A 27,755-nucleotide genomic window follows, 5' to 3' on the forward strand; every position below is an offset into this window, starting at 1 on the left:
TAGAAAAATGTATATAATAAGCGAGTACACCATGAATCCATTTTCCAAACTGTGTTTTTAGCTTGTCCTGAATCACTAGGGTGCACCTATAATAAGTGTTTATATTCTGACTATTTTAGATTGCTTCGGGGGTACCGCGGCAGAGTAACCCAGTACCTTTGTGATTCTTCATAGACATAAACAGAGAGAAGTAGTTCCGGCTACGATGTTCTTCCGCAAAACACAAGCAATTCTGTTTATTAACCGCTAGAGCGTCAAACGTTACCGATTGCAGCTTTAAGACGGCTCCTGTCTTCTCAGTTGATAATTAACTTGTTGGTTTGTGACACTGATGAGAATATACTTGACTGAATTGATATGTTATGTAATTAATTGTATTATTTTAAATGAAAATAATATTAATTTTCTGGGCCTCAAGAAACAGGAGTTTCTGTAATCAGTTGCTTTATAATTAATGACTTTATCTGCCTGTCCTTTTTCACTATATCTCATTGTTTTTCAGTGCAAAGTAAAACCTCTAATGTTGACCAAATAAAAAGTCCAGCTCTGATAAATCATGCAAACAAACACATCTTGACCTGGTCTATGTCCTTGTTTGGACAATGATTGATGGATGAGTAACGGCCTTATGATGTTTGTTTTACTGACATGCTTAAAAAACTAAAATCCTCTCAAAGTGCCTGCCTGTCAATGCTCCGACATGGAGGTTCATAAAGAAGTTATTTTACTTTGTCTCGTCCTTTTTACAGGTAAGCCAACATATATTAATTCATAGAACTTAAATATGAGGCTATTTCTTCTATGCTATAGGCCTACATAATAAACCGACTAAAACCTATGACTAATAGTATTATTAATCTGTATATGATCATGTTACCTTCAGGTTTCCCCAGGTGCCACAGCCAAAACACAGGTAAGAAAATCTAGTCATCTGCAATAAAGCAGATTCAGTTCATGCTTTCAAACAAAGAGTACTGCTTATCAAGTTTAAGGATCTTTGCATTTTAGAAATATTCTGTAATTCAGTTTGGTAGGAGCTTACATGGGCTCTAGTTTAGGGCGCTTTGACCTTGTTTCATCGAGTCTGAGAATACAGTAGCACAGTTCACAGAAACTATGCATCTTACTTTATCAACATTGATAAATCAACTTAGCCTTTTTTCCACCCTTTTTTACATTCTACAGATGTTCTGGGAGCATATATTAAAACTGATGGGGCCTGGATAGTAAAACTGCCTAAAAATCAATACACTGTGAAAACAGAGGAGGATTGTGCCGTCAAGTGTAACAAAGAAACTTCCTTTACATGCAGGTGCAAGTCAGGCCATAACCTAAACTCTCAAAAAATATTGTGCTGTACTAGCGTAGACTGATCTGATGTTAATAAGTGATGCCTTATTCTAATCTAGAATTGTAAAATATATGCGTCTTTATATGTGCTATGCAGGTCCTTTTTGTACCTTGAAAAAGACCAGGATTGTGTAACATTACCCGCAAACTCAAAAACTGATCAGATACTGCGAAGAATGAGTGCTGCTCTCTATGAGAAAAAGGGTAAGATTTAATAGCTCTGTCTTTTTTTATTACTTTACAGATTTGATGGACCCCAATAAAATAATTTCAGCATGCATTACTATCTTTCATATTACCTTTTAATACATTATGAATTATAAGTAGCTGGCTATTCTTTTTCAAAAGTCTACCTGAGTTAATATATAATCTACATTTATCAAAGGGTAGTTTGGTCCGTGGCAGTAGATTTTTTAGATAATCTTTACTTTGTTTACAGTCCAATGAGGAGGTGCTTTCTTTTGCTAAATGCAAATGAATTTGTTTTTTTAATTTTGGGTGGTTCGAAATATGACTGATAGATGTCTTAAGTTTTCTGAAGGTCAGTTGTTCTCAGCTGGTGCTTCAGGACCAAGATTTTACAGTTTAAATTCATGTTGTGATCCAACACAGAACCAAAATTACATAAAAAATCATAAAAAATATTTAGTGTTAGACCATATAACATAGAAAACAAAAATAGATACTTTTTTGAATCCATAAACAGCAGAATGTGATTTATAATGTTAGCGCTAGGCTATCACATGGAAGAAAAAACACTGGGCCAAAATACTGAGTTTGTTTCGCTTTACAGCCTTTGACACTGGCATCAAGAGATATGGGAAGCATTTTTGCCATCTTTAAATACACTTCAGTGGTCAAACCTTAGTGTTAGCAATTAGCATCTTTTCCTGCTGTCAGAAAAGACATGAGATTCATTATTGTGTCATACAACAAACCATTTAGTGGGTAATAAGAATGTACAGTAATGTGTTTTTTAAGTACAGTATGTTGTAATGATTGCATTGAATTCCTTCTTACAGAGTACTTACTGGAATGTGTGAATGGCATTGGCACGGACTACAGAGGGACAAGATCCATGACAAAATCAGGAAAAACATGTCAGCAATGGGAGGAAAAATTCCCCCATGTGCCTAAGTATATGTTTTAATTTGACTTTTTCATTCATGATGCTGCAAAAGGAAAAAAAATGGCTATAGGAAATACAAAAACTACAGTGATCAGCTAATTAACCACAACTTTCTACAGCATTACTCCAAAGACACATCCAAAAGCTGACTTGGAGTTCAACTTTTGTCGAAACCCAGAAGGAGATAAAGGGGGTCCCTGGTGCTACACCACAGATCAAGAGAAACGATGGGAGCACTGCGATATCCAAGACTGCACAGGTACTTTTAGTGAAGAAACTGCATAATAGTGGTCAGATATCAAACTGATGGGCGAATCTCATGCAGAAGTTATTCTCCCACAGGGCATTACTTGTGTCAGTGCCACTTTTTCCTGAATACAACTATATCATGTGAACATCTTTACACTAAATTTACAGTATTTCAAATTTTTAAAGGATGCACAAGGGTGCAAAAACACAGTTTAGAATTTGCCCCCTGAATGTACTCTTGAATATCTGCAGAGGAATGTATGCAGTGCAGTGGTGAAAACTACAGAGGCAAGATCTCCACCACTGCGAGTGGATTTACCTGCCAACGCTGGGACTCTCAAAAACCCCACAACCATGATTTCATCCCTTCAGTGTGAGACGTTATCTTTTATAGCACAAATGGGACATGGTCTATTTTGTGCATATTTTGACTGTGGTCTGTTATTTGTAGCCTTCCTGATAAGTTTTTGGAAGAGAACTATTGCAGGAACCCCGATGGAGCGTCCAAGCCCTGGTGCTTTACCACTAGTCCGTCTAAACGCTGGGAGTCTTGCTCCATTCCTCAATGCAGTAAGCAATGTTCTTATCAACCTGAAACACAAAGTTGTGTGTCAAATGATTTGTTCTTCATTTACTTGTCATTGTTTTCTTGTAGCGACGGAACCACCCACGATTGCACCGGAGCTTACCTGTGCAACTGGAGAAGGTAGCTCCTACAGGGGCACCATTGCGGTGACAGTCTCGGGAAAAACTTGCCAGGAATGGTCATCTCAAAGTCCTCACAAGCATTCTAAAACCCCAGAGAACTACCCATGCAAGTAAGCATCAACATGATGGTTTTGAGGGACAAATTTGGGGGGGTTCATTTGTTTTGGAGGTTAAGACTCTTCCCATGGAGGGCTACCTTTGTGCAGAGTAACTAATCAAGATAATCACAATAACAAGCAGGTGTTTTTGAACAGGGTTCGAACTGAACTCTGCAGGACAAGGCTCTCCAGGAGCATTATTGCACACTTGAACTAGAACAGGTGTCCATTTCTGCTCCTGGAGGACCACTGTCATGCAGAGTTTAGCTCTCACCGCATTTTAAGTCTTAAGAATTACTAGCAACTTCCAGGCAAGTGCGTTTGAGCTTATCTCTGTGAGACAGGACCCTCCAGGAGCAGGGTTTGATAGTTGAAGTACCCAAGAGAAACAGATTTTACTTGCTCCAGTATGCCAAACACAATACTGACTGCACAGAGAATGCAACTGAAATTTGTTTCCATCTCAGAGGTCTTGATAAGAACTACTGCAGAAACCCTGATAAAGAAAGAAGTCCATGGTGTCACACCACAGATCCTGAGACCCGCTGGGAGTACTGCAGTGTACCTAGTTGTGGAGATCAGCGTAGACCTGGTCTGTGTTGAAGGAGCCATTACAAATCCATATCTCATTAATTGTACATTTTGGTGTCCTTTCTTTATTTACTTAAAGAGGTCATATGATGCATTTTCAAGTTTTCCTTTCTCTTTGGGGTGTTACAAGCTGTTTGTGCATAGATAAGATCCCTAAAGTTGCAAAGACTAAAGTCTCAAACCCAAAGAGATATTCTTTATAAAAGTTAAGACTTGTCTGCACCCTCGTAAAACATCGTTTAAACATCCCCCCCTACGTCTACGCCACTGTGTGGGAAGATTTGCAAAACACCGCCCAAATGTTTACGCAAAGAAAGAAGGCTTAACTTTGATTCTCGCTGTAGTATTGTTGCTGCCGCTGCCGCCATGTCATTGAGACTAGCAAAGCTACTTTGTTTGGCCTTCCAAAAGAGGACACAACTAGAAATCAGTGGTCAAGTTGTTTTTACAACACTGTTCGAGAACAGTTCAACCCAAATATTCAGATGTGTGCCGAGCATTTTACAGAGGATCCCTGAAACAGGGAGAGTAGCCTACATGTTGTCTGTGCACAAAGGCTGTATTTTTAAAGTGGGGCAATTCCAACTTTGCAAGGACAGTCTGCAAAGTTGGACAGTCCGCTTCTTACTCATAGCCTGTAACTATGTTTTCATATTTAAAGAATTTGCAACTGATGATTCAAATGCAAGTTTTAAGCAGCGTAGAGTAGCGCTTGTATGTCGTTTCTCTGATCACAATGCAGACAGGGTTTTATGTTAATGTGGCGTGATGCAACACAACACGTAAAAAGACAGTATAAGTCATTATAATGCCTCGTTTGTAATGGGTTTTATTGTTTTTGTCTAATCGCACTGGGACAAGGCATCACAGTATAGCAAGGAGCGTAACATTTCCGTCACACGCTTATTTGGCCTATCACAACGCACTGGATAGTTGGTTAATCAGAGCACACCTTGCTTTTCAGACTGATGAGCTTTGTAAAAATGTACGCGTTTCAGAAAGGCGGGGCATAGAGGAGCAACAAAAATTTACATTTTGTGGAAAATAATTTGTAGTTTTAACCTTAAACCGCATAAACACCTTGCATTTCACTAAATACAAAAACAAAATGTTCTTTTTAGAAACATCAGATGACCCCTTTAAGAACAGTTAAAAGAGCTGTGTATTACATAAATGTGTGATTTGCAGGGGAGCCAGTGATCCCTGTAGGTGAGGAATGTTATGAAGGTGATGGAAGATCCTACCGCGGTAACATGTCAGAGACTGTCAGTGGAAAGAAATGCCAGTTCTGGACATCCATGGTACCTCATACACATTCCAAAACACCTCAGAAATTCCCTGCAGCGTAAGACACTACACCCAAATGCATCAAAATGAACTGTGGCAGCCTTTGGTTCAACTCATTTCACCTCTGGCTGCTGTCATGGTTTCACCCATCATGCAGAGATCTGAGGAGGAACCTGTGCAGGAATCCAGATGGTGACAGAGCTCCTTGGTGTTACACCACAGATCCCACAGTTCGGTGGGAATACTGCAACATTGAGCGGTGTGACAGCAAGCAAGCAGGCGCACAAGAACCCCCTACCAATTCAATAGAGCCTGCAGCTTCTCCATCCATTTCTCAGGAAACAGGTTTATCCACCTTCAAGCTATTACATTTTATCAAATGTCAAGAGTACCATAGTATTGCCTAATGGTATGGGTTGTTTATTTATTTTTGCAAGATTGTAAGGTTGGCAACGGAGCAACTTACCGGGGTCCCACATCCACTACTATAATGGGGGTGACCTGCCAAGCATGGAGTTCTATGACCCCCCATCAGCATTCCAGTTTTAACCCTGAAACACATCCAGACAAGGGTCTAGAGTCCAATGTAGGTCTATGTCTATATTTTTAGCATTCTTGAGGGAAATAACTGACATTTTAATAGTTTTTACTTGGTTACTTGTTAGCAATGCAGAAACCCAGACAATGATGTGAATGGACCTTGGTGCTATACAACAGATCTATTTAAGAAGTGGGATTACTGTCAGATCCCAGACTGTGGTAACAACTCTTAATATTCCTCTATTCTTTTGACTCCAACTGCAAGGGAAATTATTGAATTCTAATTGCTGTTACTGGGGCTTAAATACAAACTTTTAAATACAAAATTACTTTATAACCAGATGGCCTGAAATGTGGAAAACCAGCAATAAAACCCAAGCGATGCTTCGGGAGGATTGTTGGGGGATGTATTTCCCAAGCACACTCGTGGCCTTGGCAGATCAGTCTTAGGACCAGGTAAACAAATAAGTTAGCTTTCTTTACCTCTGTGCTCATTAACAGGCAGAAAATGAATTATATTTATCAACCATTATTTTCTGTCATATCAGAGGCAAAATTCATTTCTGTGGTGGAACACTAATTGATGCCCAGTGGGTCCTAACTGCAGCTCACTGCCTAGAGAGGTAAGTGACTGTTCTCTTTATTGTTTGAAAGCACAAAAAGGCAAATAAAGGGTTTATATGATGCAAAAAGGGAATTTTGTCAATATAGGAGTACAAACGTGCAGTGGTTCTCACTTTGCTTCTGGGAATACACAACCCCGTACAGTACATTTTGTTTCTCTGTGGATCTCTGAACTGGAGTTGAAAACCATGCACTGTAATAGCATATAGATGACCTTTGAGCCCCAAACAGACATGGAGTAAAAACCAACTCTTAATGGGTTCATACAGCTAAATGTGAATCTACCATTATGCAGGTCTGAGAGTCCATCAGCCTACAAGATCTTGCTTGGAATCCACACAGAACGTGCAACTGAATTATCAAAACAGGAGCGAGACGTTTCTAAAATTATTAAGGGACCACCCGGAACTGACATCGCTCTTCTTAAATTGGACAGGTTAGTCTTCTGTTGTCCACCGTTCATGTCTGTAACTGTTGCATTGCCATTGCAAATAAAATAACACACTGTGTTGCAGACTTAGATTTAGATGTTTAAATACAACAGTTAATTCCCCAATAATGACTCAATTATTGGTATGAGTTTTTGGTGGGACTTTCTGTTTGTTTGACCAATGGCAGATGGAGAGTGATCAGGAATCCTGATTAAAAATAGCCACTATCTTTGCAATTCCAACTGGTGACACTAGTAGTGAAAAATGTACACACTTCTGAAATAATTCATTCAAAGCAGTTATAAAATTAGTCTCTCTAAATCTTTTCTGTAAGCCTACTCTGCTGTGATTGGTCAGATGGCCCAGTCTGTTGTGATTGGTCTACCGCATACAGCGCATGTCGGAAATGATACACCCATTTCCATAGTTCCATATATTAAACGATTGATAGAAAATACAAAAATCTATTTTTCAACTAACAGGTTGTGATTCAGTGGAACACTGGCCCAAATAAACTGTGTACAGAGCCATGTTTCAAGAACAAGCGCTTTGTGAATTCTGCATTAAACTCCCAGAGACGAGATAATCAATAAAATAACGGGAATACAAAAAAAAAGAATGGGGTTGTACTGCTGTGGTACAGTGGAAAAATTGTATTGCAGCCTCATCATTCTAAAGTGTAAATAAAACTAATGTACTTTCACAGCATAGGCCATACGTTCAAGGCATAGGCCACAGCGTCTTCTCGAAATGATGTTAACCACACAAACAAGCTGCAGTGTTTGTGGGCGGGGTTTCACATACAGCTACATTATACACTACACTGCACTACTTTAAGAATTATTTGACTTTGCTACTGTGTGTTAAATTAAATGCAGATCTGGCTTTTGAAATTGTACCCTAGTCTAATATATAATAACCTAATTTTATTTATAATGACATTATGACATTATGTCTTATGATATACTCATGATTGTATCCGATTTTAGGCCTGCATTAATAAACGATAAGGTATTGCCTGCTTGCCTACCAGAAAAGGACTACATTGTACCAAGCGATACTGAATGTTATGTAACAGGCTGGGGGGAGACAGAAGGTACGTCACTTCAATAAGTACATATAGCCAGATGGATTCTTTATCTGTTTAAAACCAATTTTGACCTGTATATAAAAATAAATAAAAGATTTCATAGCTTCAAGCCTGTCTGTTTCCTAGAAACTGGTGGAGAGGGTTTCCTAAAAGAAACTGGCTTCCCTGTAATTGAGAATAAAGTCTGCAACGGTCCATCGTATTTGAACGGCCTTGTGAAGGATCATCAGATGTGTGCAGGAAACATTGATGGTGGAACAGACAGTTGTGAGGTAAGGGAGCGTGGACTACAGTCACATGAGAAAAAAATGACTTTAGGTTCTTCTAGATTCAATTACTTTATTTGCTCAATTCCAAACCCTAGTGAGCTGCCTACCTAGACAGCATTTTTAGGCATAATCATGAATACAAACATATGAAGCCTTATTAAGTGCCTCACTTGGGCCAAATTTTAAGGAAGGATTGCGATATGTTTCTCACTGATACAACAATCCCACAATGTATTTCAACAAACTTCACTTTATTCGGTACTAGACAATAGATCCATCCGAATGAGATTTAGATCAGAGTGACAGATTTTCGGTGAATAGCAACTTAAATTGTGACCTGTTCTTCACACTCATTTAGGGTGACAGCGGTGGGCCTCTCGTCTGCTACTCACAGAACACCTTCATCCTTCAGGGAGTGACATCATGGGGTCTTGGCTGTGCCAAGGCCATGAAACCAGGAGTGTACACCCGCGTCTCCAAGTTTATCAACTGGATAGAACGCAGCATGAGAGAAAACTGAGAATGGAAGAGTCAAAACTTCCCTTCAAATGGATGTGTGGAATTTAAGTGTACAACCGAGAATGTAATAATGAAAATATGTTATTAATTCATAAGCTGTTCTAAAGTAAAGTAACACACACTGTTCAGAAGTTCAGCCCACCCTCAGTGTGTACAGTTATATGCACATGCTGGATATGCTCCAAAAGATCATATTTTATTACAAAGTTCTCCAAAGACCCAGAAATGTAGTCAGAAATCCCAAACAAATGTTCCTACATTAAAGGGGTGGTAAACATCTTTAGAGAAAGTCTCTTTATTTGTGCTCCAGTTTTTCTGTTACAGTAACAATGCTCTTAAATGTTTAAAACCTAATAAGTGACAAAACAAATACAATAACATTTACTATTAGCATGAATAATTTAAGCCAACATTTTAAAACATACATAGATATTTTACTGAGTTACTTTGCATTTCTTAAAATAAAAACATTTTGGTCAAAAATGTATTTTAAAAGTTAAAAACTAAAACACAATAACGATCTACGAGAAAAAAATACAGTAACTACAGTCAATAAAAAAAATCTTCAGTTAATTCAATAATTACAGTTTGGAACAATTAATGGTCCTCTGAATTTTTTTTTTTTACCTTATTACTAAATCAAATTAATATTTAAGTTGAACTTTTATTGGAATGATAAAACTTTGATTAATAAGAAACTGATTTCATTTTGTATGTTTGGATTAAATCCTCAAAAGAGAAGGGATAAGCGGCATCAGTTAATAATAAAGTTAAGGAGGTTGCAGTGTTCAAACTGCCGTAACTTCTTTGTTTGATGTCACATCAGAGGGCAGCAAATTCTCTAGCTGTTGACTCTTCAGCTGGTTTTCTTTGTTTCTGCATGTACAATTCACATTTGTGAAGAAAGGTTCAAGGTGACAAAGGTTACCATGGCGAATGTGCAGGGAGTCAAACCTCACCTGTTTGGACATTCGATGTCATCAATGGTTTCTGGAAGAGGCACACCTTTGGTTTCAGGTAACAGCAGAACCAGTCCACCGGCCACGAACGCAAGAGCACCTGTGAGAGAGAACATTGACTTCAACAGCCTCACACTGCAGCTAATATACTCAACGTCACAATATCATGGCCAAGGGTGACGTGTGTCTGTTTTTTTAAGGGACACCAGCAGAGGTTGAGCTTGAAAATATTTTTTTTCGTCCAAAGAAAAAAATATTTATAGTATTTTCTGTGTAGCATGCAGAGGGGGCCAGGGTTCAAATGCTGCAATATTATATATATATTATATATAATCTTGTAATAATTTGATTGGAATCGATGTAGAAATGTTGATCTAATGTGTCACAGTCTGTCTAGTTATCATGACTAGCCCCTGGTGGTAGATGCAGTAACTACAACATTCAGGAATTAAATAGAGTGTATATATACATTAACATATTTTGGCAATCTATATATATAAAAAAAAAAAAAAAAAAAAAAAAAATTATATATATATATATATATATATATATATATATATATATATATATATATATATATATATATATATATATATATATATATGCAAGAAACATAAGCTGTATATACATTCATGCATGTATACATTTATACACACACATAATAACCTTTACTCCTATAGTTTCTAGTGGAGTGTTTGGGAGTGTGTATGTGTGTACCATCAGCCAATCAGCTGTCAGGACATCATTTTCCTGCATCTCAAGGTACATTAGTAACATATGGTGACATTTGACAATACAAACAAAAGTGTTTGTGTGCAAAGTACCGAAAATAATGAGAGGTAGTTCTAGCCATATGACAGCAAGCCTGTAGAGCAGGAACGGCGCTATAATCCCGCCAATGTCACACAGTGTGGAACAGACCGAAACCCCCAGATTTCTGAGCCAAACAACATCATAGTAGCATTAGCAGCATAGTAGCATAGACCAACCTGATACTCATTTACATAAAGTGTGGAAGTCTAGAAATGATTCTTTACGATAAATATTATTTGATACATAATGAAAGAAAAAAACATGTTGCATTATAACTAACCTGATAACAGTGGGATAAAGTTCAGCATTCACAAACACTACCATTTCAAAAGCCATAGTGATGCCCAACCGTCCAACACAAGCAACAGCACTTTTTAACCAGAACATACCTGTGGAAGAAATATCATTTAAAGTTAATATACATAATAGCCACCCTTCTTCAGTCAAAATTAATTCTAAGTTTAAATGATAACCCACTGTCGGGGATGAACGCTGTGATTAAGCAGGCCGCCCCTGCCACGAAATTTGCAGCTGCAAAAGGAAGCCGTCGACCGATCCGCTCAATAGTGAGGAGGATGAGGAAAGCTGCCGGCAATTCCACGATTCCAGAGATGAGGAAGTCCACATACACGTTTCCTCCGAGGATCCCCAGCCTCATAATGAGACCCTGGTAAACCACAGCACTGGTGAACCTGGTGAAGCAATGGACTGGTTACAGATAAACGTTCGCCCCACTGGACATGATGTTGCGTTTCGGATCTGACCTACCAATTGAAGCTCAGGATGAATGTGAATTTTCTCAATTTGGCAGTCTTGAACAGGTCCATGAAAGACACAGTCGAGACGGAGTCTGTGTTTTCATCAGTCAGTGTCTGATGGATGAATTTGAATGTTTAAGAGACATTTGGGCATTCAGTGCTATTTTATGCTCATCGATGTAATGTAAACCTTCTACCTCAAAATTCTTGGACAGCGTCTTTTTGTTCTCCTTGGCTATTGCTTTCATGATCTCTAGTGCTTCGTTTCTCTTGTTTTGGCTAAGGAGCCATCTTGGTGATTCAGGGATAAACCTGAAATTCAGAGTGTATTTAAATAATGTAACATTGCTCCATTTACCCAACATAGTGTAGAGTGTAAACTCAAAAGTTTCCAAAAATGACAAATAAATAAATAACTACATGTAAATATCTTAAATGTATTTAAACCCTGGTTCTTTGTGGTCATCCTGAAATCACACATGGTTAAACATTAATTTCTTAAAAACATATAAATATACATATACAGTACATATACATATATACACATATACATAATATATATATACATATACACATATACACACACATATATACATATACACACACACACACACATATATATATATATATATATATATATATATATACATATATATATATATATATATATATACATATTTACAAACATACACACACACACATATATATACATATATACACACACACACACACACACACATACATACATATATACATACATACATACACACACACACACACACACACACGCACACACACACACACACACACACACACACACACACATATATATATATATATATATAATATGTGATATTGAAAGTCTGGGTAAAACACAACAGTATTTGTATCATAAATTATATTTTTATATTCTAAACTAGGAAATAGATAGAAAACAAGTTTTATGAAGGTGTGTTTGTGAGGATTATAAAAACACACAATATTCCTATAAACTAATTTGCAAATAAACAAGTAAATAAATCTGGAGGGCACAAGTGCAGTTCATCTGTAAGGCACATCATGCACCCGTGTACAGGCCCTTACCAATAGTACGACAGGAAGCAGATGTAAGGTATGGTGAAGACCACCTGGAGCCAGCGCCAGTTTGGTATGAAGTACGCTAAGAGAGGAAGGATGAGAATGCCCAGGCTGAAGAACATCTGATAGGTCACTCCCACCATTCTCCTGTATTCCACTCCGACCAGCTCTGTGGCTGCAGATCGGAAAACAAGAGATAATGGAACATGAGGATTTCTGAAATATCAAGGATGCTAGTAAACGGTTAATGCAATACCACTGCAACTGAGGAGAAACAAACATACTTTACAGAAACATAAGTGTGGTTTAATCATTTGAAAATGTTTAGTTACTTAGCACGTATCCAACCATCCAGCCGCCCTTCACCCCGAAGCCAAAGAGAACTCTGAACACCAGCAGGGCGATGTAATTAGGAGATGTGGCCACAAGTATCCCTGCTACTCCGATGAAGAAGTTGGTCATCAGGAAACTCTTTATTCTGCCGTATCTGTAAGAAAAAATAAGAACAAATGTGAATCAATTACTTGTCTTTTATTTTGTAGGCTGACTGATAAAATGTAGTTTGTTAGCAACAATTTATGTTTTTGAAAGAAGTCTCTTAGACTGCATCAATTTGATTAAAGAAAAACAAACAGTAATATTGTGGAATTTTATTACAATATAGAATAGTTGTTTTCTATTTGAATGTATTCTAAAATGTAATTTATTCCTGTGATGCAAAACTGAATTTTCAGCGTTATTAACATACATGTAAAAATGTATCATCAATGTTGAAAACATTTGTGCTGCTTAGTATTTTTATAGAAACCATTATATATCTTCTATGAAAAGACAGTTCAAAAGAACCCCATTAAATTATGTTGTGACATTATAAAATGTTTTAATGTCACTTTTAATTCAATTCAATGAAACGTTGCTGAATAAAAGTATTTTGTATTTCTTTGTATAAATCTTGGTCCCAACTTTTGAACTAGTGTAGGAATCTCGATTGCACTGAAACAAAAACAAAACTATTTAATGTTTTATAATGTGCATAATAATGGGAATCATTCTTTTCCTGTAAAAAATACTATAGATTTCAGAAACAAGATTTTCTTTTCACTGCATAAAATATAAAAAAGTTATTTACATAGAATATCTTTAATATGAGTGCATTTTATCTTCCTGCACTGTCAAAGTTTTAGCCATGTTTAACTATAAACAAACTAGAACAAGATAAAATATGGGAAAAAAAGTACCTTCATGATAGAAATTTATCTCTCTCTCTATATATCATATGTACACACACATATGTACAGTGATCTATATGTATAATGTGTATATATATATATATATATATATATATATATATATATATATATATATATATATAAAGGCTAATTAAAAACTCAAAATGCATCTATATAACATTGAAAATAATAATAATAATAGAGGATTAGGAAACCCTGTGGTAAGTGTGGGTCATACTTGTCTGCCAGGTATCCAATGGTAATGCTGCCCACTAAGAAACCAACACTGAGCGTGGCCTGGAACATGTCAACATACCAGGCGTCTGCACACACTAGATCAAACTGCAACATACAGGTCTCAGATCAGACATTTAGCTCTCTCAATGCACTTCACACAATTATTACCAAAAGAAAAGGCTTGTTTTGTGATCACACTACTCACCTCCGTCACGAAGGACTGTCTCCCTTCATAGTCGTACTCCCAGCCGTCTTTACAGCCCGTCATGGGTAGAGTAGAAATCTGGGCCTGGATGAGCTCACTTTCTGGATTGTCACAGGTTAGACCGGTGGTGTTCCAGTCCATGTCCAATCTCTGACACTGACTGTACGTCACCCCAGAGGAGCTGTTCATCAAGGGGACAGTCGCCCTGCGTGCGTCTTGAAGGCTCCAGCCGCATGTCTCCCGGATCCCACTGACGACTGGGTCACGGCACCAATGTTCAGGGGTGAAGCCCTGGAAAACAATCCCTACATATACGAAAGAAAACGGTACCGAGACCAAACAGAAAATGGACACAATTCGCATCTGGCTCCGACCGAACGCGCCGACCTCCTCTAAGATGTCTTCAAAAGCGGTCATGGTCAATGTTTGCCTGGCAGTGGAGGACCTGAAGGCGTCCGCAGCTGTAAAAAGAGCTCCTCTCAGTTGAGGCAGAGTGTTTACCCACAGCTGGCTGACCAAAAGTCCAAAGGAGGTTGAAATTTAATATATATTCGTGCTGTGATTGATCAAATACATGCTGTGATGGGACAAGGGCCACCAAGTTACATTTTAACCAAAGAGACTATCCAAATCGGAAGCCTGTTACGTAATTTGTCACTGTATAATTTTTGTACAGAAAGTGTTGTATGATAACGGTTTAGTAAGTTGTTTATTAAGTCTTTGACACTGTACCAACACACGGCCAAAGACTTACTAAACAATTACCAATTTAACTAAACCCTGAAACAGTCTGGGAAAACTTTTTGTCTAGACTTTAACCTGTTAAATGTCACCCTGTCCCGTATACAGGACGCCTACGTTGACTATACTGTATTACAATCAAATTTAATCTAATCTTGACAAACAATGTATCGATGGAAAGGTCTAAGACTCCCAAATATATATTATACCAATATTTTTTGTTAAAAATTATGTAGGAAAAGTAATAGATTAATTTATGACAAGAGTCAACCCTCAGAAATCTACATTACAAAAGGAGCTTTGTTTACTTCCTCGTTGCCTTTTTCTCTATCACATTTTAGAAATCATCAGAAGTTATATATCACTTGAAAACATAAAATCTCAAAATTCATCCTTCAAAACCCATTTTAAAATCAGACATTGCATTACCATGTAAATGGCACATCAAAATCATGTTACAAAATGTTTTCAGTCATGAATTATAAAAATGTAGGTTTGTATCATGCACATTCAAGTCTATCTTCAAAAACGTGAGTGACAGTTAACAGGTTAATGGTGAAAGCACACAACACATTAAACAAATTTTAAGTTTTTAAAATAAAGCTGAAATAACGAAATATAGACTTTATGAACTTTAAAAATGTTTCCTCAAAAAACTAAATGAATTAATTTGAAACATTAAAATTACTTGGAAATAAATAAAAGCTAAAACTGAACTAAACCAAAAATAAAAATGTAACCTTAAATAGTAATTTTGACTAATAATTGACAAAAGCCCATTAAAAATTACTAAATTATATACAGTATATATGTATACGTATATGAAAGAAAACGGTACAGAGACCAAACAGAAAATGGACAATTCGCATCTGGCGCGTGCGTATATATACGCACGTAAGAAACTGGAAATCGATAAAAAACAAAAAACAAAAATCTAACTGAACTAAAACTAAAGCTGAAAGAAATATAAACATAAATATAAAGAACAATTTTCACTAAAAATGGTACAGACAAAAATTTACTCAAATTTTTAACTTAAAGCTGATATAAATTAAAACAAATATTACATGAAAAACAATCTAATTTAGTTTGATGCAAAGGCAACATTTCTAATGTTTATTTTAGTTTGTTAAACAGTGAAATAAATTAAAACTACCAGGAAAAAAAAATCTAAATGGTAAAATTTATGACAAAACCACATAGCAAAATGATATAGAATATTATTATTATTACAAAAAGCGAAAATATTAATAAAAACTAAAACAGTGGTTTGATTCAAATTGCTTGAGCAAGCCTTCAGACTAGTGAGATAAAACAAAATAAGAACAACTCCTAATAAGAATGCATGCTGAGGAGCTGATAGTTTTATTGAAATAATGGTATAACATCTCAGCATATACTGTTTAAATCCCAAAACAAAATGCTATAAAATATGACAAATACAGTCTGAGAAGAGCTAAAGCCTCCATAATAATAATAAAAAAAAAACTATCTCAGGACCTTCTCTTGTAGTATTACAACTGTATCGTACAATATCTCATACAGCAGGCAGACATTTTTCCAGCAAGGAGAGGGGAAGCACATGATGACTAACAGCCATCAAGTGCACCACGCACCTTCTGCCCTAAAGGACAGGAGAAAAAAAAAAACTGTCCACCAAGGTGCAGAGTACAAACATGCATGCTTTCACGCATCGTGATGTACCGTCTCGCATATACAGAACTGGTGTGGCTTTAATTGGCAAATATATATTTTAGGAATACCCTGATGGATGGTAATACAAGCCTATGAGACAGAGCATTGAGCCAGAGTGAAAAACTGTACACATGCTGCCAAACAGGACCAGTGTCCCATTGTACCGTCACTGTCCTGAGAGAAAAATCTTTTGGTAAATCATTTCTGAGAGCTGACAGAAAACCTGCAACACAACTGTAAATGTTTGCATCTTTTTAGTTGTTTAGTTAGTCAGCAGAAAAACATGAGCTGGAACCGATTCAGCAAATAAAACATTATTTTTTGCAGAGGTGCGGGGTGTTCCGTTAATGCAACTGAAAACAAAACTGTTCACGCTAACAGGAAAAGTGCTTCGTAAAAGGCTTTCTAACACCTGGTATACTTTTGGCTTCTTTCCTAGGCACTGATTTCTTCTGCGCAAAACATCAAATGACAAAAAAATTGATTAAAAGAAAAAGTAACAATTTACAATAAACTTCAACTTGTTCATGTTAATTAGTGCATTTGGTGTCACCAACTAACCATAAACAACACTTTTACAGAATTTATTAACGTTATTTCCACTTATTCGAATACATCCGCAACATTTCAAGTTGTTTAAATAAACATTAGTTAACGTATCATGAACAAACATGATAACAAGTAACAGTGACAGGTAACAGACCATTTATAAATTAACAGATTAATAAACTCTGTAAAAAAAAAGAAAAAAAAGAAAAGGGAGACGAGGGTAAATGGTGATTAGAGGCAAAATTTGAGTCTTTGCATTCATTCGCAATCCTTTTTAGAAGTTAATTTGCCATTTGCTCGCAAAACATTTGTTCTTTCGCAAAACTATTGCGTTCCCCTGGGAAAAATTGCACTCACTTGCAAAAGCACAAATATAGTTTTTCTTCCCTCATATTATTTGCATCACAAAAGTTTCGTTAGTAAATGCTTTAGTTTTACAAAAGTTTTCAGGGGAACACAATTTTTTTTTACAAACAATATTTTTGTGGGCAAACGGAAGAGATTATGGGGAAAGTTTTATGCTCAAACACATGAAAGCGAATGAAAAACAAATTATCTGGGATTTTTATGATCAAATATTTCTGTGAGCAAACAGAGGTTCTCAAGATAACGCAAAAGTTTTATGACTTATGAGTTTTTTTTATTGAAAACAGTTTCTCTAGGAACCGCAAATGTTTTACAAATGCAATAGTTTTGCAAAAGCTTCTCAAGGAAATTAAAAAGTTTAACACTCAAATGCTTGCGAACGAACAAACGAACGAATGTCTCTCAGGTGAGAGCATAAAGCTTGGGGAGTGAACAAAATGTTTCTTGAGGGAATGGAAAAGTTTTACGAATGAACGCAAAATAACTAAAATACAGTTTTTCCTCCCATTTTTAATTTTTTTTAACCATCACCATGTCCCATTAATGAACTGAATCTTATCGTAAAGTGCAACTAAACAATAAAGCAAATAAACACGACACAATGAATACAATAATTTTTCTTCTGATTGCAATGAGAAATTATGATTCTAAAAGGAAGCCTGCAGCAGTCATACATGCAATGTCATTCCTCCATGGCACTAAATCTCCGTCTGTGCTCGTTGCTCTATTAGGGCAAGTAGAACATGCGTTTTGTCAAAACAAGGGGGAAAAAGCACTGCACAAAACACCCAATAACAGATGTTGTGGTTTAGTTGAACGCTGCAATAGTGAAAGGTGAATGCTGATGCAGAACACAAGTACGAAGCATGATGTTCGAAGGTTTGTGATTTAAATATGAACTTGGCAAAGCGGATCAGTCTCCTCTCGGTGCTACATGGCTCAAGATATGTGAAATACTACTTTAGACTGTAGTTTAGAAAATATATTTGACTGTATCTGCCACAATCATTCAGAATCATTTCAAAGAACAGTGTATTTTTACAGTGAGTTTGTGAATTAACAAAAAACAGTTCCCAAAAATCTTTAAATAACAATAAGAAAATCTATATAGTCCTTTTCTGTACGTTTGTTGGGAGTGACTGAATTCACATACGATGTTGTACAAAATTCATCTTAATCAATGGAAAACATAACACACAAATAAATGATCAAATGACAAAAACTTATTTTGTCAGAAAGGCATCGAATTTATTTAGTGGACGAATTGACCGACTTGCTCGTGAAAGCTGTCTTGCAAACAGCTCACAGAGAGATTTCCCTTTAGAAAGCCCAAAGTGGAGCAACTAAACAATTGGAGCGTTGTGGCAGAGACATTCGAAAGTTTAGTTTGGGCCGCCCAGCGCCCTCAGACTTTGAGTAGGTCCTCATCGCTGTCATCAGGGTCTGGCTGAGGTTTGCTCTGGTTTCTGCCGCTGTATTGGGTCTCGTTTCTACCCCGTGTGTCCACCAGGAGCCCCACCAGATCCTCATCGCTCTCTGCTTTCAACAAAGCTGACTGCTGCCGTATGGAAGTGGACGATGAAGGGGCGATTCGGACCCCTGGGACTGTGAGCACCTCATCCTCGCTGTCCTGCTCGTCCAGGGAGAAGGAGCGCAGGGCGTCTGCGCTGACCGGCTTGGTGGTGATGTGACCGTTCCCTTGTGGCTCCCGCGTGGGTGTCCCGGTCTCTTCCATTAACCATTCCATCTCATCTTCACATCCACCATCATCTGCGTTCACCTATCAAGAGAGACGAACGGAGACAAAACAAGAGTTCTATTCATACTCATTTTGATACATTTGTACTTATTGTAAAACTTGCAAAAAGGATAAAACATTACCCTGGAGTATTTGTAGGATACTGGATTTTCTTTCCTGCAGAGACTTGACACTTTCTGTATTAGAAGTTGCCTAAAAATACGAAAATGCATATTAAGCACACGGACTAAAAAAAACTGGTGTAGAAACTATTATCGCTCAGTAATTGCTGGTACATTTTTACAAATAATAAAATTAACAAATGATTTAGCATTGAACTAACATTACATTTTAAATAATATAATGTTTTATTTACAGCTTTATTTGCAGCTTGAGTAAAATTTTTATATTTTTAATAATAAATTGTTTGAGTTTATAAAAAAATATCTATATTTACACTACCACTTAAAGGTTTTGGGGTCAATATTTAAAAAAGTCTCCTATGCTCAACAATGGTGCATTTATTTGTAAAAAGATAAATAAATTAAATAATTATAATAAATATTAAGATCAAAAGAACAGCATTTATTTGAAATGGAAACCCTTTCTAATATTATTCATGTCTTTACTGTCACCTTTGAACAACTTAATGCATCCAAAGTATTAGTTTGAGTTAAAAAAGCACTGGCCACAAACCTTTGTATAGGTTTAAAAATAAAATTCACACATAAATGTAAGTTGCATTTTACCTCCTGTCTCGTTTTTGCAGCAGAAGAACAAGGAAACAGATTGTGAGCACAACCAACAGGATAAGCACCGCCTCTAAAGCCTGACTCCGCCCAGACAATTCAGCATGCTCCTCCCCTCCATCAGTGCTGCGCGGGTTCATGGAGCTGAATGAAATATGGGAAAAACAATGTACTATACACAAACTTACTTTGTGAACAAATCTATGTTGTATAATTGTTGAATTAAAGCTTAAAATTATGTTTAGGCTTTGATTATACTCACAAAAATTCACAAACTGTGGCGGTGTGCCAAACAAACAGATACTGGCAGCCATCTGTCTCCAGAAGGAATTCTGGGATACCTTCTCCTGCCGTAGGGCTGCAGTGGAACTGGATGGTCGAGAACACAGTTTTAGTCTTATCTCGTCCACATACAGATTCAGATGGTACCAAGACGTCAAGATTTCCACCTGCCAAAATACAACACCAGGTCATGCCACAAAAGTATTACATCATCACTGAAATACAAACCTAAACTAATAATATGACTTCATACTACAAACTAAATCGTATTGACAAAAAAAGTGACATAACATATGCTAACTCTATGCTAATTATATATATATATATATGTGTATAAGTGTATAATTGAGATATAAGTATATCATTTATTTATATATTTTTTCCCAAACATTGAATAAGTATAAATAAAAAAAATTCCACAAAATATATATACACAAACAAAAATAATTTGAATATAAATAAAAATAAAAATAAATAAAACAAAACATTTATTTATTTCTGCCATTTGTGTGTTGTTAAAACAGAATTTAACAATACAAATAAATACATCAATTAATTAATATAAATATAATTAAATAAGCAAAAAAAAAAATTAAACAATAGTTTCATTTGCGCATTGTTCTAAATAAATAAATAAACAAACCCCTCTTTGCCTTTCATCTGTCCCAACATGCATACCGAAATATTTGAGCACTGAACACACATTGTAATTCCCAACCATGGTCACTTATAGAATTTCTCTCACCTTTTATATAATACTTTGCTTTGCTGGCCAAGCCAATTTGTCTGCGGTAACTGCCATTAATCTTGACCTGACAGATATTTGCACCCCGACAACCGGAAATGGAGTGGTCGGTGATGCCTGACAGTTGGATGTGGTAGATATAGCGATCTCCATTGGGACGGATGTCTCCTGAGGCGTTGTGGAAACTGAGGACAGATAAAATACTGTTGATCTCATGCACATTACTAGATGTGGTGTGGTGTAGTTGTAGGCTCTGTGTTAATGAATGAGAGTTGATGGCCAATGATACTCACCGGTAATAAAGCGCTCCCAGGCTGAAAATGGCTCCTGTCTCTGGTACTTTGATGGTTCCATTGATCATCTCCACTTCCTCCTGCTTCACAGCACATGCAAATCGAGTCTCCCACTCCACCCAGTACTCACATGCTGCTTTATCCTCCCTAAAACAAACAGACAAAAATATGAATTTCATTTTCACACATAACATTAAAATACAGATCAGCATCTCTGAAAAACAAAACAAAAAAAAAACTATACATATTCCTGTAATGGCATTATAAATCTTTACCGTCATTTAGGATCAATTTTTTTGATTGATAGTGGATTGATATTAAGCACCACAACTGTTTTCATTGCTGATGATAAGAAACGTTTCTTGAGCTGCAAATCGGCTTATTAGAATGATTTCTGAATGATGCTGAAAATACAGCTTTGCATCACATGAATAAAATATATTTTAAAATGTATTTTATTCATGTGATGCAAAGCTGTATTTTAGTTATTTTAAATTGTAATAATGTTTCACAATATCACTGCTTTGACTGTATTTTTAAATATAGCCTTTGTGACCAAAACACTTAAATAAATCTTAATTTAAGAACCTATTCATGCCAAGTCATTCTTAACGTACCTGAATAATTTCGGATGGCCCACTGTGCTGCCACACTTCAGCTGCAAGATTGTTCTTGCTGGTTTATTGTTTCCACACACCTCGTCACCCATGGAATAATTGACGAGGATTTTTCCATCTGGCCAGGACACATACTGATGAGAAACCAACACAACCGCAATCACGTCAGAGAAGGATTAAAAATACTTACCGATTAACTCCATGGTCTGCGTGTGAACGCGGCCCAGAGTCTCGGTCTTACCGCTGGCACGTCTGCGACACACGGCGGCTTCTGCTGCACACCCTGGCTGACCTCCATGAATGGCCTGGCACAGATTGAAGTAGTACCTATGAGAAAAAAATAAATAGTCCAGTTGTTGCAGATTCAGATGGAGGTGCAATATTACACATGTCATTACTCATGCAATGTGTTCAAATTTCACAGACTTGAGTACAGATAGTACCTCAAAAATGTATGTTTAAAAAAAAAAAAAAATTTATATACAGATTATTGCTCTGTCATGAAATTAGATTTTAATATATATATTTTTATTTTACACATCATCACAACTCAAGATACTGTATCAGAATCGACATAGTAGATAAATACATAAAAAACAATTTATTTATTTACTCTTAATTAATTTTATTGGATTATTTTTTGTATTATTATTATTATTTTATTAGATCATAGATTTATTTTGGCAGAAAATGTTAATGTTAGGTGCAAAAATGCATTTTGCTAAACTTTTTTTTTTTGTTATTGCTTTGAAAAGATTAAAATAAAATAAAAAATACCGTATTTTTCGGACTATAAGTCGCACCTGAGTATAAGTCGCATCAGTCCAAAAATATGTCATGACGAGGAAAAAAACACATAGAAGTCGCAATTTATTTAGAACCAAAAACCAAGAAAAAACATTACCGTCTACAGCCACGAGAGGGCGCTCTATGTTTTCAGTGTAGGCTAGAGGAGCACTGAGCAGCATAGAGCGCCCTCTCGTGGCTGTAGATGGTAATGTTTTTTCTTGGTTCATTTCTCTTGGTTCATCTCAAATTAATTTTGATAAATAAGTCACACCTGACTATAAGTCGCAGGACCAGCCAAACTATGAAAAATCTGCGACTTATAGTCCGGAAAATACGGTATTATAAAATAAAAAAAATCTTAGAAACATCTGCTTACTAACAACTGATTACTTTCACATAAAAATTGTAAAAGAGTAATCGGTAGCACTTTATTTTACAGTCCTGTTCCTCATGTACATACTATGTACTTATTATAGTAATTACAATAACTATGTAATAACTATGTACTAACCCTGAACCTACCCCTAAACCTAACCCTAACCCATTGTAGTTACCTTGTGTTACCAGAACTTTCTTGGATAAATACACTGTAAGTACACTATAAGTACATGTTAGTACACGTACTGTAAAATAAAGTGCAACCGAGTAATCAATACTTAAAAAAAGTGGAAAAGATGCCATGATATGTTTTTCTAATATCAGCATAAAAAAAAAAAGTACTAATATTGGCCACTACTGTCAATGATACTAGTTTCCATCCCGTGACAGGGGCAAATGAAACCGAACAGAACAACAGGTGTGAAACTCACGAATCATCTCCGTTGCTAAATTTCCATGGTTCTGTTAGAGATGAGAGCGTGCGCAGGTCGTAGGTCTGGTGTTGTCCTGTAAACTTGCACTCCATCTTTTTGGGCGGGCACACCACATCCGTTCTCCACTGGAAGTTAGCAGAACATCCTAGGATTTCACTCATCAGCTGTGGACTTCCACGACCTGCCGCTCGGTCACACAAGAACAAAATGGACGACTGCCGTTTCTCTCTTAGTGCTGTGAATTAAACAAGAAATAATGTGTAAATACACAGCTTAAAAATCAAGTTTCTAATAATTAAAATCAACATTCAATTAGACAAAAACATTTGTTATTTAAATCTTAAAAACCATAGACAATTTAAGTAATGTTCACGTTATGTGCTGCCAAATTGATGAACCTTCTGAAATTATTACATTAGGTTTATTCAAACATTACATAATTATTTCAATAGGTTATTACTAGTATTTACTTAATTACATTACGACGAGCTGGATGGCGCCTTGAATGGCAGACACCGCAGTCGGTGTGTGAATGTGTGTGTGAATGGGTGAATGTGAGGCAAATTGTAAAGCGCTTTGGATGGCCATGTGGTCTGTTGAAAGCGCTATATAAATGCAGTCCATTTACCATTAAATGACATTATCTTTGAATTATTTAAATGATCAAAATCTTACATTTTGTAAATACAGTTATTTACATTTTACTTAATTTATTATTATAATTTTTTAAAGGGACAATAAGTAACTTTTTAGGTATTTTATTATCTAAAATCAATATTTTTATTCATAAATATGCCCTCAATGGTGTACAAATACCTATGCCAATGTTTAAACTAATCCTTGTAAATGAAAAATTTATTATCTTTATATACATGGGACGGGTAGGTTGACGGAGGCTTCCATGTAGTTCCGCCATCTTGCAAAACTATAATAGCAGAGAGGGACAAAAAGTACTAAGCCAACGCGTTTCCACAACGCGTTTTCGGTCAGAGCCAGAAACGCAGGTGCAGAGCAGTGAGAGGCGCTTGAAACTGCACCGGCAAGTTTAAAAGTCTGGATTGCATTCTTGTTATGGACCATACATATGCCGCGCCACAGGAGAAGAAAACATCGTCGCCAAAACAGTCAAAAAGAGAACGTAAAAGGAAACGTGACCGTAGATTACAGAAAACAAGAGTTAATGTCGGGGAAGCTTTTTCTAGGTGGAAAGAGCTAATGCTTGATAAAGATTTCAAAAGAGACGCTGAAGTGGCCAGTTTTCTTCTCGACAGGTAAGTCAGTGTTACAGTCTATATTATAATATTTTTTTTTTATATCAAACAATGCATATAATTCAGAAAATATAACGAATAAATTAGACATAACTACTAATTACAATATTTCATGTTTTCCACAGTCAGTAATTCATACTGTAACATTCGTTTGTTAGTTGTCATGTTGCAGTTTGTTTGAAATAACACACCTGTTCACCTGAAGGAAAACTCGATGAAGTGCTATTAGAATACATCCTGTCAAAGCTTTTTGGTACATATCGCCTACCGTAGATGCAACGCGCATTTGAAAAAGCGAGGCGCTGGAGAGCAAAATTAGTTTGAATGCAAAATACAATTTCACCACTAGATGGGAGTAATTCCTACTCAGTGTCCCTTTAATATATAAATATTTAATTCACTAATTAACTTCAAAATTGAACACATCTTTAGTTTTCTCTACTTAATAATGAACAAAAACCATTAAAAAAACTGATTATTGAAATAAAAATGAAATGAAATAAATACAGCTTGTCCAAGTGCGCTATCCCAAAATAGTACATGTATTTGGTACGTGTAATAGTACATGGTAAATTATTCATACCGGCAGAGCAAAAGCCCCATTTCTGATCTTTGTCATAGTCGCTTGTAGTGGCACACCACTTCTTGCCGTTAATCCTGCCATCAGTTGTGCACTCAGTGTAAGATTTGCTCCGGAATTTAAAGGGGAAAGTGCACACCTCATCTAGATCTGTAACTGGAAGACAATAAACACACATTTTAATCATTTAGGGGAAAAGTTTATCTGGAGTCTATCTACAGATGCAATCTTAGATCTTGACTTTGGTTGACTGCAATGCATTGTAGTGCTGCATTTCCTATAACACAAGCATGCAATGTTGCCAGATCTGACAATTATTACCTCCTAGAACAAGCATTTCAAATATTGTCTAGGTAGGCAGCTCGGTAGGTTTACAGAGTGACTAGAGTGTTTGTCTGACCTTGAGGACAGGTGTCTCCTCCACTGTACTGCATGATCACACCCTGCTCTTCTCTCTTGTAGTCTAGGTTCATGATTTTGGTGTTTCCGTATGAAGCCGCAGAAGTTTTTGAGATCAGACATACTGCGCTGTCTTTACATGCTGAGCCCGCCACAGTCCCACACACATTGATATTAAAGGAGCCAGAGCTTCCAGGAACCTAAAAACAAAACAAAAAACAAACACACTAAACTAAGCTCCAGAATCATCTCTTTGCTACTATGTTTTTAGTAGATTTTTTGCACATACTGTATACGCACACACTACCGTTCAAAGGTTTGGAGGTCTGGATTTTTTTTATTAGTCATTAATTAATTATTTTAAAATGACTACTTTTATTCAGGAAGGATGCATTAAAATCGTGAAGCAACAGTTAAAGCTGCAGTCGGTAACTTTTGACGCTCTAGCGGTTAATAAACAGAACTGCTTGTGTTTTGCGGAAGAACATCATCTCTGTTTATGTCTATGAAGAATCACAAAGGTACTGGGTTACTCCGCCGCGGTACCCCCGAAGCAATCTAAAATAGTCCGAATATAAACACTTATTATAGGTGTACCCTAGTGATTCAGGACAAGCTAAAAACACGGTTTGGTAAATGGATTCATGGTGCACTCGCTTATTATATACATTTTTCTACATTTTGAACAAAGTTACGGATCACAGCTCTGATTGGTTGTTTCTTACCGGGAGCGGATGACTTTCAGCAAATGGCAATAGGACACTGGGAGGAGCCAGAGGAGCTTGATTTTTTTAAAGATTATCTGTCTCATATTCTACTGTCAGGACATAATGACAGGTTTAACAAATATGTAAAAAAAAAAAAAAAAAAAAAAGTTACCTACTGCAGCTTTAAGACATTTATAATGTTACAAAATACTTCTATATGAAATAAATGCTATTCTTTTGAACTAGTCAAAGAATTCTGAAATGAAACATATCAAGATTTCCATAAAAATATTAAGCAGCACAACTGGTCCTAACAGGAAAAATCTTATGAGCAAATCAGCATACTAGAATGATTTCTGAAGAATCATGTGACACTGAAGAGAGTAATGATGCTGAAAATTCAGCTTTCACTCACTGGGAATAAATTACATTTCAAAATAAATGTGAATAACAAAACGGTTATTTTAAATTGCGACTATATTTCACAATATTGCTACACTCTTGCTTGATCAAACGAATGCAGCCTTGGTGACTTCTCTGAAATGCAGCTTTGGTATAAGAGACTTCTTTCAGAAACATTAAACAATCTAACAGACCCCAAAATTTTGAAGGCACGAATGTTCAGCCCTGGAAAAGTCTCTCTCTTCATTACCTGAACAATCCCTGATAGAGCCGAGAGGTCAAATGTATAACCCAGCTGGGAGACGGTCAGACTGCAGGCATTTAGTGTGATGGTCTCTGGGCAGACCACAGGAGTGGCCCACTCAAACACATACAGACAGTCCTGAGCCCGGATCATCTGGGGAGAACCCTGTTTGTGCAAAACCAACACTTACATTCAGGTACAACAGAAATGGCGGATGAAATTCTTGAACCAACAATCGCTCGGATACACTCAACACCATTTATGATGGTTTTGGGTCCTCTCTTACCAGCTCTGCCCCTTTCTGGCAGGTGAAAACGATCTTGGAGGAGTAGCTGGAGGTGGGGTCAGAAGCACAGACGGTTGTGCTGCTGAAGGTGATCTCCACCTCATTGGTGTTGATATTAAAGCGAGGAGGGGAGGTGATTCGTCCGATGTCCTGCGCAGAAAAAAAAACACACCAAAAAAACACCTGAATTTGAAACCAGAAAATCTCATTCAAACGTAATTTAATATCAACTCCCAGTGCAATGGTATGATTAGTAAAAATATTTTGCTCAAACAGACTCAAAGTAATATGAGTAATGTCACAAATGCAAAAACAACAGTATGTTAT

The 27,755-nt window shown here is 36.6% G+C and overlaps 3 protein-coding genes across 3 annotated transcripts in view; 1 reads left to right on the top strand and 2 right to left on the bottom strand.

Moving 5' to 3' along the window:
• The first annotated feature begins 596 nt into the window (after positions 1-596).
• On the top strand, positions 597-9,164 carry LOC113114833 (plasminogen-like). The gene is made up of 20 exons (XM_026281889.1): positions 597-749; positions 884-913; positions 1,186-1,312; positions 1,448-1,554; positions 2,373-2,487; positions 2,599-2,738; positions 2,981-3,101; positions 3,180-3,298; positions 3,384-3,546; positions 4,002-4,126; positions 5,314-5,470; positions 5,570-5,757; positions 5,850-5,998; positions 6,078-6,171; positions 6,294-6,408; positions 6,501-6,575; positions 6,872-7,012; positions 7,997-8,103; positions 8,224-8,369; positions 8,725-9,164. The coding sequence occupies exons 1-20, from the start codon at positions 701-703 to the stop codon at positions 8,884-8,886; spliced, it is 2,430 nt and encodes an 809-aa protein (XP_026137674.1). The 5' UTR covers positions 597-700; the 3' UTR covers positions 8,887-9,164.
• A 4-nt stretch (positions 9,165-9,168) lies between these two features.
• LOC113114842 (solute carrier family 22 member 2-like) lies at positions 9,169-14,697 on the bottom strand. The gene is made up of 11 exons (XM_026281910.1): positions 14,164-14,697; positions 13,960-14,063; positions 12,825-12,979; positions 12,499-12,667; positions 11,613-11,727; positions 11,426-11,529; positions 11,135-11,349; positions 10,938-11,046; positions 10,669-10,781; positions 9,845-9,944; positions 9,169-9,761 (listed from the first exon to the last, which is right to left on the bottom strand). The coding sequence occupies exons 1-11, from the start codon at positions 14,578-14,580 to the stop codon at positions 9,674-9,676; spliced, it is 1,689 nt and encodes a 562-aa protein (XP_026137695.1). The 5' UTR covers positions 14,581-14,697; the 3' UTR covers positions 9,169-9,673.
• Positions 14,698-16,250: 1,553 nt separating this feature from the next.
• LOC113114827 (cation-independent mannose-6-phosphate receptor-like) overlaps positions 16,251-27,755 on the bottom strand; it is a 36,017-nt gene continuing 24,512 nt past the window's right edge. The window contains exons 35-47 of the mRNA XM_026281878.1: positions 27,429-27,578; positions 27,149-27,307; positions 25,791-25,989; positions 25,394-25,546; positions 23,537-23,774; positions 22,129-22,265; positions 21,939-22,056; positions 21,322-21,468; positions 21,029-21,213; positions 20,264-20,450; positions 20,002-20,145; positions 19,396-19,465; positions 16,251-19,294 (exon numbers count right to left, since the gene is read on the bottom strand). Coding sequence (XP_026137663.1) covers positions 18,920-19,294; positions 19,396-19,465; positions 20,002-20,145; positions 20,264-20,450; positions 21,029-21,213; positions 21,322-21,468; positions 21,939-22,056; positions 22,129-22,265; positions 23,537-23,774; positions 25,394-25,546; positions 25,791-25,989; positions 27,149-27,307; positions 27,429-27,578 — 2,262 coding nt within the window. The 3' untranslated portion in view covers positions 16,251-18,919. The remainder of the gene's footprint in view (positions 19,295-19,395; positions 19,466-20,001; positions 20,146-20,263; positions 20,451-21,028; positions 21,214-21,321; positions 21,469-21,938; positions 22,057-22,128; positions 22,266-23,536; positions 23,775-25,393; positions 25,547-25,790; positions 25,990-27,148; positions 27,308-27,428; positions 27,579-27,755) is intronic.

Source organism: Carassius auratus, chromosome 15 (assembly GCF_003368295.1).
Source record: "Carassius auratus strain Wakin chromosome 15, ASM336829v1, whole genome shotgun sequence".
In the NCBI taxonomy this organism is placed as follows: Eukaryota; Metazoa; Chordata; class Actinopteri; order Cypriniformes; family Cyprinidae; genus Carassius; species Carassius auratus.